The sequence below is a fragment of the Phyllobates terribilis genome, unplaced genomic scaffold, assembly GCF_046119375.1.
Source record: "Phyllobates terribilis strain yellow unplaced genomic scaffold, ASM4611937v1 Scaffold_13__5_contigs__length_258822181, whole genome shotgun sequence".
Taxonomy (NCBI): domain Eukaryota; kingdom Metazoa; phylum Chordata; class Amphibia; order Anura; family Dendrobatidae; genus Phyllobates; species Phyllobates terribilis.
Window position 1 is genome coordinate 104,297,241 of NW_027362773.1, and position 13,684 is coordinate 104,310,924.

At 43.1% G+C, this 13,684-nt stretch overlaps 1 protein-coding gene across 1 annotated transcript in view; it reads right to left on the minus strand.

Annotated features, from left to right (window-relative positions):
• PYGM (glycogen phosphorylase, muscle associated) overlaps positions 1-13,684 on the minus strand; it is a 102,612-nt gene that overhangs the window by 80,056 nt on the left and 8,872 nt on the right. The window contains exons 4-6 of the mRNA XM_073658348.1: positions 11,803-11,906; positions 5,423-5,554; positions 4,697-4,808 (exon numbers count right to left, since the gene is read on the minus strand). Coding sequence (XP_073514449.1) covers positions 4,697-4,808; positions 5,423-5,554; positions 11,803-11,906 — 348 coding nt within the window. The remainder of the gene's footprint in view (positions 1-4,696; positions 4,809-5,422; positions 5,555-11,802; positions 11,907-13,684) is intronic.

A 13,684-nucleotide genomic window follows, 5' to 3' on the forward strand; every position in this document is an offset into this window, starting at 1 on the left:
ACAGGAGGAGAAGGAGGTGAGCTGTAACATCTATTGTGAATGGTGGATCCTGTGTTATTTACTGTATATAGAGGTGTTATCAGTCATTGTACAGGAGGAGGAGGTGAGCTGTGATATCACCTATTGTGAATTGTGGGTTCTGTGTTATCTACAGTATATAGAGGTGTTATCAGTCATTGCCCAGGAGGAGGAGGAGGTGAGCTGTGACATCACCTATTGTGAATGGTGGATCCTGTGTTATCTACTGTAAATAGAGGTGTTATCAGTCATTGTACAGGAGGAGAAGGAGGTGAGCTGTGACATCACCTATTGTGAATGGTGGATCCTGTTATCTACTTTATATAGAGGTGTTATCAGTCATTATACAGGAGAAGGAGGTGAGCTGTGACATCACCTATTGTGAATGGTGGATCCTGTGTTATTTACTGTATATAGAGGTGTTAATCGTCATTATATAGGAGAAGGAGGTGAGCTGTGACATCTATTGTGAATGGTGGATCCTGTGTTATCTACTGTATATAGAGGTGTTATCAGTCATTGTACAGGAGGAGGTGAGCTGTGATATCACCTATTGTGAATGGTGGATCCTGTGTTATCTACTGTATATAGAGGTGTTATCAGTCATTGTACAGGAGGAGGTGAGCTGTGATATCACCTATTGTGAATGGTGGATCCTGTTATCTACTGTATATAGAGGTGTTATCAGTCATTGTACAGGAGGAGGAGGTGAGATGAGGCATCTATTGTGAATGGTGGATCCTGTGTTATCTACTGTATATAGAGGTGTTATCAGTCATTGTACAGGAGGAGGAGGTGAGCTGTGACATCACCTATTGTGAATGGTGGATCCTGTGTTATCTACTGTATATAGAGGTGTTATCAGTCATTGTACAGGAGGGGGAGGTGAGCTGTGACATCACCTATTGTGAATAGTGAATCCTGTGTTATCTACTGTATATAGAGGTGTTATCAGTCATTGTAGAATTGGAGAAGGAGGTGAGCTGTGACATCTATTGTGAATAGTGGATCCTGTGCTATCTACTGTATATAGAGGTGCTATCAGTCATTGTACAGGAGGAGAAGGAAGTGAGCTGTGACATCTATTGTGAATAGTGGATCCAGTGTTATCTACTGTATATAGAGGTGTTGTCAGTCATTGTACAGGAGGAGGAGGAGGTGAGCTGTGACATCACGTATTGTGAATAGTGGATCCTGTGTTATCTACTTTATATAGAAATGTTATCAGTCATTAGACAGGAGGGGGAGGTGAGCTGTGACATCACCAATTGTGAATGGTGGATCCTGTGTTATCTACTGTATATAGAGGTGTTATCAGTCATTGTATAGGAGAAGGAGGTGAGCTGTGACATCTATTGTGAATAGTGGATCCAGTGTTATCTACTGTATATAGAGGTGTTGTCAGTCATTGTACAGGAGGAGGAGGAGGTGAGCTGTGACATCACGTATTGTGAATAGTGGATCCTGTGTTATCTACTTTATATAGAAATGTTATCAGTCATTAGACAGGAGGGGGAGGTGAGCTGTGACATCACCAATTGTGAATGGTGGATCCTGTGTTATCTACTGTATATAGAGGTGTTATCAGTCATTGTATAGGAGAAGGAGGTGAGCTGTGACATCTATTGTGAATAGTGGATCCTGTGTTATCTACTGTATATAGAGGTGTTATCAGTCATTGTACAGGAGGAGGAGGTGAGCTGTGGCATCACCTATTGTGAATGGTGGATCCTGTGTTATCTACTGTATATAGAGGTGTTATCAGCCATTGTACAGGAGGGGAGGAGGTTAGCTGTGACATCACCTATTGTGAATGGTGGATCATGTGTTATCTACTGTATATAGAGGTGTTATCAGTCATTGTACAGGAGGAGAAGGAGGTGAGCTGTGACATCACCTATTGTGAATGGTGGATCATGTGTTATCTACTGTATATAGAGGTGTTATCAGTCATTGTACAGGAGGAGGAGGTGAGCTGTGACATCATCTATTGTGAATGGTGAATCCTCTGTTATCTATTGTATATAGAGGTGTTATCAGTCATTGTACATTAGCAGGGGGAGGTGAGCTGTGACACCACTTATTGTGAATGGTTGATACTGTGTTATCTACTGTATATAGAGGTGTTATCAGCCATTGTACAGGAGGAGGTGAGCTGTGACATCTATTGTGAATGGTGGATCCTGTGTTATCTACTGTAAATAGAGGTGTTATCAGTCATTGTACAGGAGGAGAAGGATGTGAGCTGTGACATCTATTGTGAATGGTGCATCCTGTGTTATCTACTGTATATAGAGGTGTTATCAGTCATTGTACAGGAGGAGGAGGTGAGCTGTGACATCACGTATTGTGAATAGTGGATCCTGTGTTATCTACTTTATATAGAGATGTTATCAGTCATTGTACAGGAGGGGGAGGTGAGCTGTGACATCACCTGTTGTGAATGGTGGATCCTGTGTTATCTACTGTATATAGAGATGTTATCAGTCATTGTACAGGAGGGGTAGGTGAGCTGTGACATCACCTATTGTGAATGGTGGATCCTGTGTTATCTACTGTATATAGAGGTGTTATCAGTCATTGTACAGGAGGGAGAGGTGAGCTATGACATCACCTATTGTGAATGGTGGATCCTGTGTTATCTACTGTATATAGAGATGTTATCAGTCATTGTACAGGAGGGGGAGGTGACCTGTGACATCACCTATTGTGAATAGTGGATCCTGTGTTATCTTCTGTATATAGAGGTGTTACCTGTCATTGTACAGGAGGAGAAGGAGGTGAGCTGTAACATCTATTGTGAATGGTGGATCCTGTGTTATTTACTGTATATAGAGGTGTTATCAGTCATTGTACAGGAGGAGCAGGTGAGCTGTGATATCACCTATTGTGAATTGTGGGTTCTGTGTTATCTACAGTATATAGAGGTGTTATCAGTCATTGCCCAGGAGGAGGAGGAGGTGAGCTGTGACATCACCTATTGTGAATAGTGGATCCTGTGTTATCTACTGTATATAGAGATGTTATCAGTCATTGTACAGGAGGGGAGGTGAGCTGTGACATCACCTATTGTGAATGGTGGATCCTGTGTTATCTACTGTATATAGAGGTGTTATCAGTCATTGTACAGGAGGAGAAGGAGGTGAGCTGTGACATCACCTATTGTGAATGGTGGATCCTGTTATCTACTTTATATAGAGGTGTTATCAGTCATTATACAGGAGAAGGAGGTGAGCTGTGACATCACCTATTGTGAATGGTGGATCCTGTGTTATCTACTGTATATAGAGGTGTTATCAGTCATTGTACAGGAGGGGGAGGTGAGCTATGACATCACCTATTGTGAATGGTGGATCCTGTGTTATCTACTGTATATAGAGATGTTATCAGTCATTGTACAGGAGGGGGAGGTGACCTGTGACATCACCTATTGTGAATAGTGGATCCTGTGTTATCTTCTGTATATAGAGGTGTTACCTGTCATTGTACAGGAGGAGAAGGAGGTGAGCTGTAACATCTATTGTGAATGGTGGATCCTGTGTTATTTACTGTATATAGAGGTGTTATCAGTCATTGTACAGGAGGAGGAGGTGAGCTGTGATATCACCTATTGTGAATTGTGGGTTCTGTGTTATCTACAGTATATAGAGGTGTTATCAGTCATTGCCCAGGAGGAGGAGGAGGTGAGCTGTGATATCACCTATTGTGAATGGTGGATCCTGTGTTATCATCTGTATATAGAGGTGTTATCAGTCATTGTACAGGAGAGGGAGGTGAGCTGTGACATCTATTGTGAATGGTGGATCCTGTGTTATCTACTGTATGTAGAGGAGTTATCAGTCATTGTACTGGAGGAGGTGAGCTGTGATATCACCTCTTGCGAATGGTGGATCCTGTTATCTACTGTATATAGAGGTGTTATCAGTCATTGTACAGGAGGAGGAGGTGAGATGTGGCATCTATTGTTAATGGTGGATCCTGTGTTATCTACTGTATATAGAGGTGTTATCAGTCATTGTACAGGAGGAGGAGGTGAGCTGTGACATCACCTATTGTGAATGGTGGATCCTGTGTTATCTACTGTATAAAGAGGTGTTATCAGTCATTGTACAGGAGGGGGAGGTGAGCTGTGACATCTATTGTGAATGGTGGATCCTGTGTTATCTACTGTATATAGAGGTGTTATCAGTCATTGTACAGGAGGAGGAGGTGTGCTGTGACACCACCTATTATGAATGGTGGATCCTGTGTTATCTGTTGTATATAGAGGTGTTATCAGCCATTGTACAGGAGGGGGAGGTGAGCTGTGACATCACCTATTGTGAATGGTGGATCCTGTGTTATCTACTGTATATAGAGGTGTTATCAGTCATTGTACAGGAGGAGAAGGAGGTGAGCTGTGACATCACCTATTGTGAATGGTGGATCCTGTGTTATCTACATTATATAGAGGTGTTATCTGTCACACATGTAGATGGCACACATGGTTCGTGGACCCACTGTGCCACAGGGCCGGGCTTGCAGAGGAGGGGCATAGCTAAGTGGCTAGAGTACAGGGAGGGCAAAGGAAGCGAGTACCTAGTGGTCTACACCTCACAGTTCCCTCTAGTTTCTATACACTGCCATACACAAGGCATAGAAGTGGTGACAAAGTGATCATTTGTAATAAAATACTCACAGTCCTTCAAGTTGAATTCATTGGGGGCTTTTGCTGACCACAGTCTCATGGTGTTACATGTGTTATTTTTATACCCTGGAACAGGGGTATCATATGGAAGAGCAAGAACAACCTGTAAGAAAAAAAAACAAGAGAAAAAAATGAATAAAAATAATATATCATAGAAGAGTAATAGAAATACATAATAAACCAAAAAATAAAAATAAATAAACTATAACTCCCTATACATTTTCTCTGGGAGATAAGTTGCCGGCAGAGGCGACTGCCAGCGGCTTACTCCACTTTACCCATCGAGAACACATGCCCATTCAGCTGAGCCTGCTATATACTGTATTTGTGTAGGGAAGATGTCGGCTGATTGCGATTTAAGGTGTATGGGCATTTTTAGTGTTTAGAGGTCATGTAGTCAAAAGGTGCCCCGCAAGAGAAGTTCTTATGAGTGAAAAAGAGAAGAAGCAGAAAAATGTTCAATCTGAAAAATTCAGAATGTGAAAAATTGAAGGACAACTAGGATTTTGATTTCCATGTTTTGTGAGATAGGAATTGATCTTAAAATTCTAACTTTAAAACTCAGATGGAAAACATCCAGAAAGGATTGTAGAGTCCTCGTGACGTGGATTTAAACATCGATTTATTCATGTATGCAGTTTGCATTGTAAAGTCTAGTGACCGATCCTCTTTAATTCCCAATATTGTTAAAATAGGACTGAAATTCATTTTCCTCACCTGGGTATCCACCCACTCTACACCTTGTGGGGTGTGTTGAACTTTACCAAAGAAGTGTACAGGAATCATGTACTCTGGTCGAGCCTTTTCCCATGGGTTTCCATACCTCAACCAGTCATCAGCCTCTTCCACCTGTAATAAATGAAGGCACTGGTGATAATAACACTTTTTGTACTTGGAGCTGGCATTTGCACACTGGCACACAAAGTTGGCATCAATAGCAAATACAGTATAAGATCTATATAAATTAAAAAGCTGGAAACTAAGACCAATTCCCGGTCACATCCAGATATGTCTGTCTCGCATAATACGTGTAGCTACCGGAAGCCATGCAAATTTAGAGACCAACCATCCTGGAAGACAATGACTTTGGGCGCCCACACATCTTAGATATTTGTATATAAAAAAAACAAAAAAAAAACACAAGATGTAGGCACCTTCAAAAATGCGTCGATAATGGATAATCTAGATAGTGATAGTAATAGTTGGATGGTAGGAGCTCACTCCAATTCCCGTATGCTCTCTAATTGGAGAGGAGGCTACTGCTGCTCTTCCTGGAATTTTCACCTTCACGATGGTGCGGTCTTCTAGGGTCAGAATAAATGGTGGAACGAAGTCCAGTTCAAACTTCTTTTTTAATTCCAGTTTTCGGCTCCGGTTTGGAGTCTTCATCAGGCAGTGAGATATATACATAAAGGTGTAAAGATCATCAGTCTTGTTTTCCATTTTGTACATGTCTCACTGCCTGATGAAGATTACGAACTGGAGACAGAACCAGCTTGCTGTGATTGAACGTACCTACGATTTAGAAAGAAGTTTTTCTGTAATTCATACATCTAAGATCGCTGTCTGACAAATACTCATTTGGTCAACAAGATTAACTTGAAAGAGGCCCTGAATATTCGGTAATAAGTCTTGTTAGGATGAGGCAATCTAACCGAAATGCGCAACGTTCTCCTCGGTATATGGAGCTTTGAACAAGACAGGATGACCTCTCGTCGGAACGATGAGGTAGGCACCAGACTGCTGTTGAGATGCTTAACCTCCATTTGTGACTTCCGGGTGCATACTGAAATACCTTTCAGAGAACGCTCTAGTTGGCCAACTGGGCTTTGTGTCCTCTATCAAGAGCGGAGTCTGGAGAACAAAAGGGATGGTGCATTTGAAATAAATCTACCCAATCCTTATCTTCTACCTCATTTGTCAGCAAGGAGTCAAGGAGGTCCTTATACACATCAGAAGATCACCTAAATTGGTGGATTCGGCCAACTTTAATCTACTGTGTATAGGTGTCTTTATTTCCAGTCTTATTGAAACATTTCCTCCAAGAGACTTTTTTTTTATCAAATTATGTGCCTGACTTTTACAAAAACACAAGTACAAGTTTAGTAGTGTGAGCACACTTCAACTTTTTGATGCACCTTGTCGAATTTAGACCTTTTTATTATGTGCTCACTCAAAAGGAGGGCATGGCTTAATTTTTGAGGGGGTGGCTTAGCTTAAAGTGGCATGGCTTAAATGGTGCCAATATTTAAACAAAATTAGTCTAAAAGCAAACTAACTAAGAGGTGGTGTAAAGTTGGACAATGTGCCAAATGTATTATTCAGAAGGAGATCTTAAGAAACGCAGATGAATAGTTGCCTTTTCAGACCCTACGCTATTGCTTTCTAATGCCACGGAGAGTCTCTATGCATTAGAATCAGGATACATTTAGCAGGCATTCATTTATTCAGCTGCTTCATTACTGGAATATCACAGCCTTTAATTTCCAGAGTCCTTAATTGACATTACAGAAAGAATGAATGTTTTTTTTTTCATGTTATGACGAGACCACAATACTTAGTGATTCAGATCGGATCTGATATCCACCCACAAAGCAGATTTTAGTAGGAAAATCTAGAGAAATAAAAATCACTGAATACAAAAAACCTGAAACTTAGTGTTTCTAGAATCCCAGGCTGATTCATCATTGCACAATAAAGCACATTCATAAACCATTTTTGCTAGATTTTAAATGGTAAGAGACATATAACCCAGAGCCGGTGCATAGGCAAAAGGAATCCCCGCAGCTCTGGACCTTGGAGCCGCGGATGATCCATGTGCCATAATATGAAATCATGGCCATACAGAGGTAGAGCAGAACCTTGTAGACTTCTGTACTTCAAACAATCTCTTTCTACAATCAACAACCTTTTTCTTAGTTCTATTTTTTGTTTGAAAAAATGGGTCGTCCACTTTATCGTTGCAAACTTTATCTATTTTCAACAATTTTATTGGGGACAAGATTTTGTGCCACTTACTGATCTACAAGTATTACAGGTTCTCTGCCCATATCCTTTTTTTTTTAATCAAATGTGTTTGGAACAAAGTGAACAATCCCTTAAATTGACATTAAATAAGATTTACAGGTCCTACAAGGGTCATTACTTAGCTTTTCTAGCAGCAGAAAGAGAACTTAAAGGGATTGTATGTGCACAAGGCGCGCTGTCAGGATTCTACCGTGCTGAGAGGGTGAGGTCATGTGACCGCAAGTATGTGATTTGCATACTTCCGGCCACATTCCGACTAGACGTGTCCATCTTCGCTCAATACACTCATATTGAGTGAGGCTGTGCATGTCTAGTTGGCATGTAACTGCATGTATGCAAATCACATACTTGCAGTCACATGCCTGCCTACTCCCGGCACTGGACAATCCTAAAGGCGTGTACTGTGCCTGCTGTGAGGATTCATAAGTCTGCAGTCACACAGTGACTGCAGACTTCAACCCCAAGCCTGGCCAACCCCTTTAATGTTTCTAATAACTTGGTTTTTTTTTAATTTTAGGGGTGAAATGCTTTATAACCATCTTTAGCTCTACTTTTTAATTTCTGTAGGTAGAAATAAAAGTTTTTTTTTAAACTGTAGTGATAGAGACATAATATCTCACTGTTAGGGCGCAGTCAGACGGTGGAATAAATCAGACCGAGATTGGAACACAATGCTCAGGCTGGCTGGCAGCTCTCCCAACCTGAACGTTACAACTTCATATACAGTATTTCTATGCAGCTGTCATGTCGGGTGGGTAGAGCCGACGGCCAGTCTGAGCATTGTGTTACGATCTCGGTCCGATTTATACGGCCGTCTGACTTCGCCCTTAGACGGTTACCTATCATGAAAATGGCATCCTGTCTCTTGCTGCTGGAGAATGAGACGCTGGTAGTGGCGCCATGTTTGGATCCCTCTATTCACTTCTACTAGAGTTCCCAAAAATAGTCAAGAGCACGTGTGACCCGCATCTGTCAGACATTTATGGCATATCCTGTGGCTATGCAATTAATGTGTGAAATGGAAATACTCTTATCTAATATAATGTTCTCTTTTGGAATGTCTCCATGCTTCACTAGTAAAATTAAGAAGGCAATGCTATACCTTAAAGTCACTTATAGGCTAGCACTAGATGGCAACGTTGGCCGCAAGACAGGACTCTCGGCAAAAAATCGATCTGTGCAGCTGTCACAATGCAGCGACCCCCAATGTATCATGGCCATGATACGCAAATTGCAAAAACTCAGGACTAGTTGGAGTTTTTAAAACTTGCTTATGGCGGTCGTGGTACCCTAGGGGTCACAATGCAGCCCCATTCATCGGCATTGCGCTACAATGTAGCAGCTGACCCTGTCTTACATTGGTGTGGGTTGACTATAATGTTTCTGTGAATAAATGGATCCAAATTATTCCCAAAATGCATAACTGTATTTAATGCTGAGAACGCTTCTTACATATATAAATTATATATTACGTTTCGTATATGTAGATCTAGCATAAAGCACAAGATAATAGCTTTTTTTATATATAAATTGTAGTGGACAAGTAAAAAAAAATGATTGTCAATGGTTACTATGGTTTCAGTGCCGATGTGCACCTTGGGGGACATTTCTGCAAACTGCTTCATAAAAAAAAGGAATATTATAATCCAATAATCCATAGCAACCAATGGAATTCCCACTTTAATTTTCCTAGAAAGGCTTAAGAAACAAAAGCAGATTTGTAAACTGTTTCCATTGATAACAGTCTTTTTTTTTTTTAACTGTGCACCAATTCTCAAGGATGTTCTCAATGTATTACTGCTAATTTACCCTGCGGTATATTTGTTAAGCTGGGATCGATAAATCTTCCTCCGGCCAATCTCATGATCTCGTAGACTCTGCTGCAAAAGTCAAATTACATTTGGAGATCCAGGTCTACTGATTTTACAGCAGAACTATGCAGCCATTAAATAATCTAAAAAATACTTGCTAGAGGAGGAAGGTGGACTCTTGCCGGTTAGGCTGTTGCTATTATTATGTTGGGCTCACTACCCCTATAATTTTGCAATGTTATTTTGCATTGTATTCATTTCTAGGCCACAGCATTGCCAAAGTAAGATGAGGACCTGTGAGATTTGTGTGCTTCCAGCCCTCACATGGACACATGTTCAGTGTCTAGATTTTAATTTTCTGTTCATTTCCAGCAATGCATTCAGTGTGTGTGCTGGATGCTCTTGAGTAGTGCTGAGTCGTTCTAATGCCGCAACAGTATAGGAATAAAAGTCTGGTGCCATAGAGAAGCTGGGCAGAGAATGAGTGATAGAGGTTATTTAGGGGTTGGCTTCTCTTCTCTTCAGTCTGTGTCAGTTGCAGAGTGTCTGTGTCAGTTGTAGAGTGTGTGTGTCAGTTGCAGAGTGGCTGTGTCAGTTGCAGAGTGGCTGTGTCAGTTGCAGAGGGCCTGTGTCAGTTGCAGAGGGCATGTGTCAGTTGCAGAGGGCATGTGTCAGTTGCAGAGGGTGTGTGTCAGTTGCAGAGTGCGTGTGTCGGTTGCAGAGGGTTTGTGTTGGTTGCAGAGGGTGTGTGTCAATTGCAGAGGTTGTGTGTCGGATGCAGAGGGCGTGTGTCAAATGCAGAGGTCGTGTGTAGGTTGCAGAGGGCGTGTGTCAGTTGTAGAGTGCCTGTGTCAGTTGCAGAGTGCGTGTGTCAGTTGCAGAGGTCGTGTGTCAGTTGCAGAGGGCGTGTGTCAGTTGTAGAGTGCCTGTGTCAGCTGCAGAGTGCGTGTGTCAGTTGCAGAGTGCGTGTGTCAGTTGCAGAGGTCGTGTGTCAGTTGCAGAGGGCATGTGTCGGTTGCAGAGGGCGTTTGTCAGTTGAAGAGGGCGTGTGTCAGTTGCAGAGAGTCTGTTTGGTGAGCAGGAGCTATAGTGCTGAATAGTGACTGGCAGATGAGTAGTGGAAACATCTGCAGCTTTCTGTGCCAAGGCAGGTTGCAAAGAGGAGATTGTCTCTGTGACTTGTTTTGGGTGTAGAAGGACGTATATTATACAGAGACATGAGGTAAATGTCACCGCAAGGGCTCGTGCAATCATCAAACATCGACTTGAACTTGGACCAATGTTAGTCTATGGGGCAGATTCCATCTGAGACAAAAATTGCAGCATGTTCGATTTGCATCCGATATTCGGATCGCACTCAGCCATACAAGTCAATGAGCGCGTGGAAAAAATCGGACTGCACTCGGATGACATCTGAGTACAGTCCGATTTTCACAGACTGATAGAATGGAGACGATGGAGACATTTATTTTTCCATCTTCTCCTCATCCGAGAAAATTAGATTGCACTCTGATGACACTCTGATCGGAAGAGAGAAAATACGGTGGTGTGGCCCTAGCCTAAGCCCATGATTTTTCCCATTTGCTCAACCGTTTGTAAGCAACTGGCCATCCATCCAAAAGAATGATTATTAACCAGGAAGTTGTTGAAAATGTAATGCACCATGTTGGATTCTTCTGCAGATAGTTAATCACTTATGCCAGAAATGGCCAATTAATTGGAATCTGTCAGCAGGTGTTTGATACCTCATCTAAAAGCAGCATGATGTAGCCAAAGAGAAGCTGAATCCAATGAGGTATCACTTAGTTTATTGTGTGCAGCAGTTGTGACACAACCAAAGCTCTTAGATTTGGAAATGCAGCAGAGCTGAGAAAGCTAGCCCCGCCTACACCAGGCTCTGTATGTATATTGACTATAGACAGTGAGGTGCTTATCAGAGTCGGACTAGCAACCATGATAGTCACCAGGTGATAAAACCTTCATTGTAAGTAAACAGCAGCACACAGCCTGATAAGTGACGCATCATTGAAATCTGTGCTTTAACCCCTACCTCATGCTGTCCTCAGATTAGATAGCAAAAACCTGCTGACAGATTCCCTTTAACATATTAAAATAACATGATTGGAAGACATCCTACCTGCTCCGCTATCTTCCAATTATGGGACAGAAAAATGGAATTCCTAACGCAGATGGGATCAGAGACCTGGTAGAATAAATAACTGTCTAGGTTTATTGCAAACATCTAGGTATCTCACAAACCTGCCAGCCATTTACTATCTTCTGGTTGAAGATTCCAAACTCATATCGGATTCCATAACCGTATGCCGCCAGTCCAAGGGTGGCCATGGAGTCCAGAAAACAAGCTGAGAAAAATATGGATAGTACATTAATAATTCAGAAGAAATATCTCCAATGATAAATATGTTCACGATGCAGATTCTCGAAAGCCGTGACGGTAAGAGATCCTGATGTCACTATTATGTTTATTAAGAGTCGCGATTTACTTCTGTCTGGTAAGGAAACATCAGGGATTTGGGCTCAGCCACTGGACGTGTATGAGTAATCCATGATTTGCTATTTGTTCTGCTAGAAAACTATGAGAGCAGCACCCTAATATGGGGAAGCTCCTGGAGAGCTAGAGGCTTTAATGGGGTATTCTCATCTCATAAAGTGATGGCATATTGCTAGTGACGCGCCCCTGGGCCTGTGTCGCGCTGCGTTGCGCACGCGGGAGCTTACCCGGAGCCGGATCTCTTGAGGGTTGTAGTCTCGTGGCGGTGATCCGGTCCGTGCCCAGGGAGTCAAACTGAGCGGCGATGTATCAGCGGTAGATGTTGGACAACTACGCCACCCGTTGAGTACAGCTAAGGAGCTGCTGCTGCAGGGCAGACCGCTGAGGCCGGTGGTAGGATTGTGCAGCGTGATAGTATAACCCCCAACGGGAGGGGTATGGCCTCAGGGCAGCCGACGTGGATGATGGGGGTAGCAGGAACCACTCAGAGACGATGCGTGTAGTTCAGGGTCTTTACTGGTGACAAAGATAGACCCTCCCGGAGTACTTGCTAGCGATCGGGGCCTGGTCAGTCCTTGAGCAGATGGGATCTCCCCTGGCCAGGCGGAGTTGTAGGCCTCCCAAACTGACTGTACTCTTCTGGCTACCTTGCTAGAGGCGGGTAAAAGTAGCCCACGTCCCTGAGTGTACCGTGTGGTGCTCATCCGTATGGCCGGTGACTCGGGGCCTTCTAGTAGCTTCCGCTCCACGACGGCGGTGCTGGTCCCACGCGTGTGACCGTGCCTTCGGGTTTCTGGGCCAGAGGACCTGCAATCCCCTGCCGGTCGGTTTCTGCTGCTGGATAGGAGTTAGTCCCCACAGCCTCGGACTCCGGGTCCGGTGATAACTTCTCAGTCAGGGCGAGCTCTGCAGCTGCCAGCCCCTGACTCCTTGTAACACTGCTCCCACAGAGCTCCTGTTGTTTCTTCCTATATTTGCTTCTTTTCTCTGCTTCTTCTCTACTCACTAACCCTGCCTCAGCCCTAGGTTCATATAGGGGAAGTTCTTCCCCTCCCAGGACTGGGCAGGAGGTGTGGCATGCATAGGATCCCTGACCAAGAGACCTCCCACCTGCTCTCAGACATAACATGGCTGTTACTGTGGAAACCAGACCCCTGGGGTGCCACACTAGTATAGGCCAATACTTTAAGATTGGTGGGATCCAACATAGTGGAAAGGTTTTGAGTGTATAATCGTGTATCAATAATCATTCACAGCAAAAGAAAGAAAATTTTATTGAGGAGTCTGAGGACACATTCACGTATCGAATTGCCAGACTCTGCACCAAAATCAGAGTCAGACTACAGTCCGTATTCTAAACAATGAGATTTTTGCAGCCCTGTTTACATACAACAGAAAATTTCTAGGCAGATTTCTAGCATGTGCTACCTATTTTGAATGGAAGAGCAGAGGATTGGCTCCATTAGTAGTACATTTTGTGCAGAGCTGTGTGTTACAAACCTGTCCCGAATCCAGGCTTTGCTTCTCTCCCCCTGGTTTGCTTAACTCTGTTGTGCTCACGTTGACCTTTGCAGATGGCCCAGCAAGATCCCATGTGATCATCTGCCTGGGCCTATATAAGGCTCACCA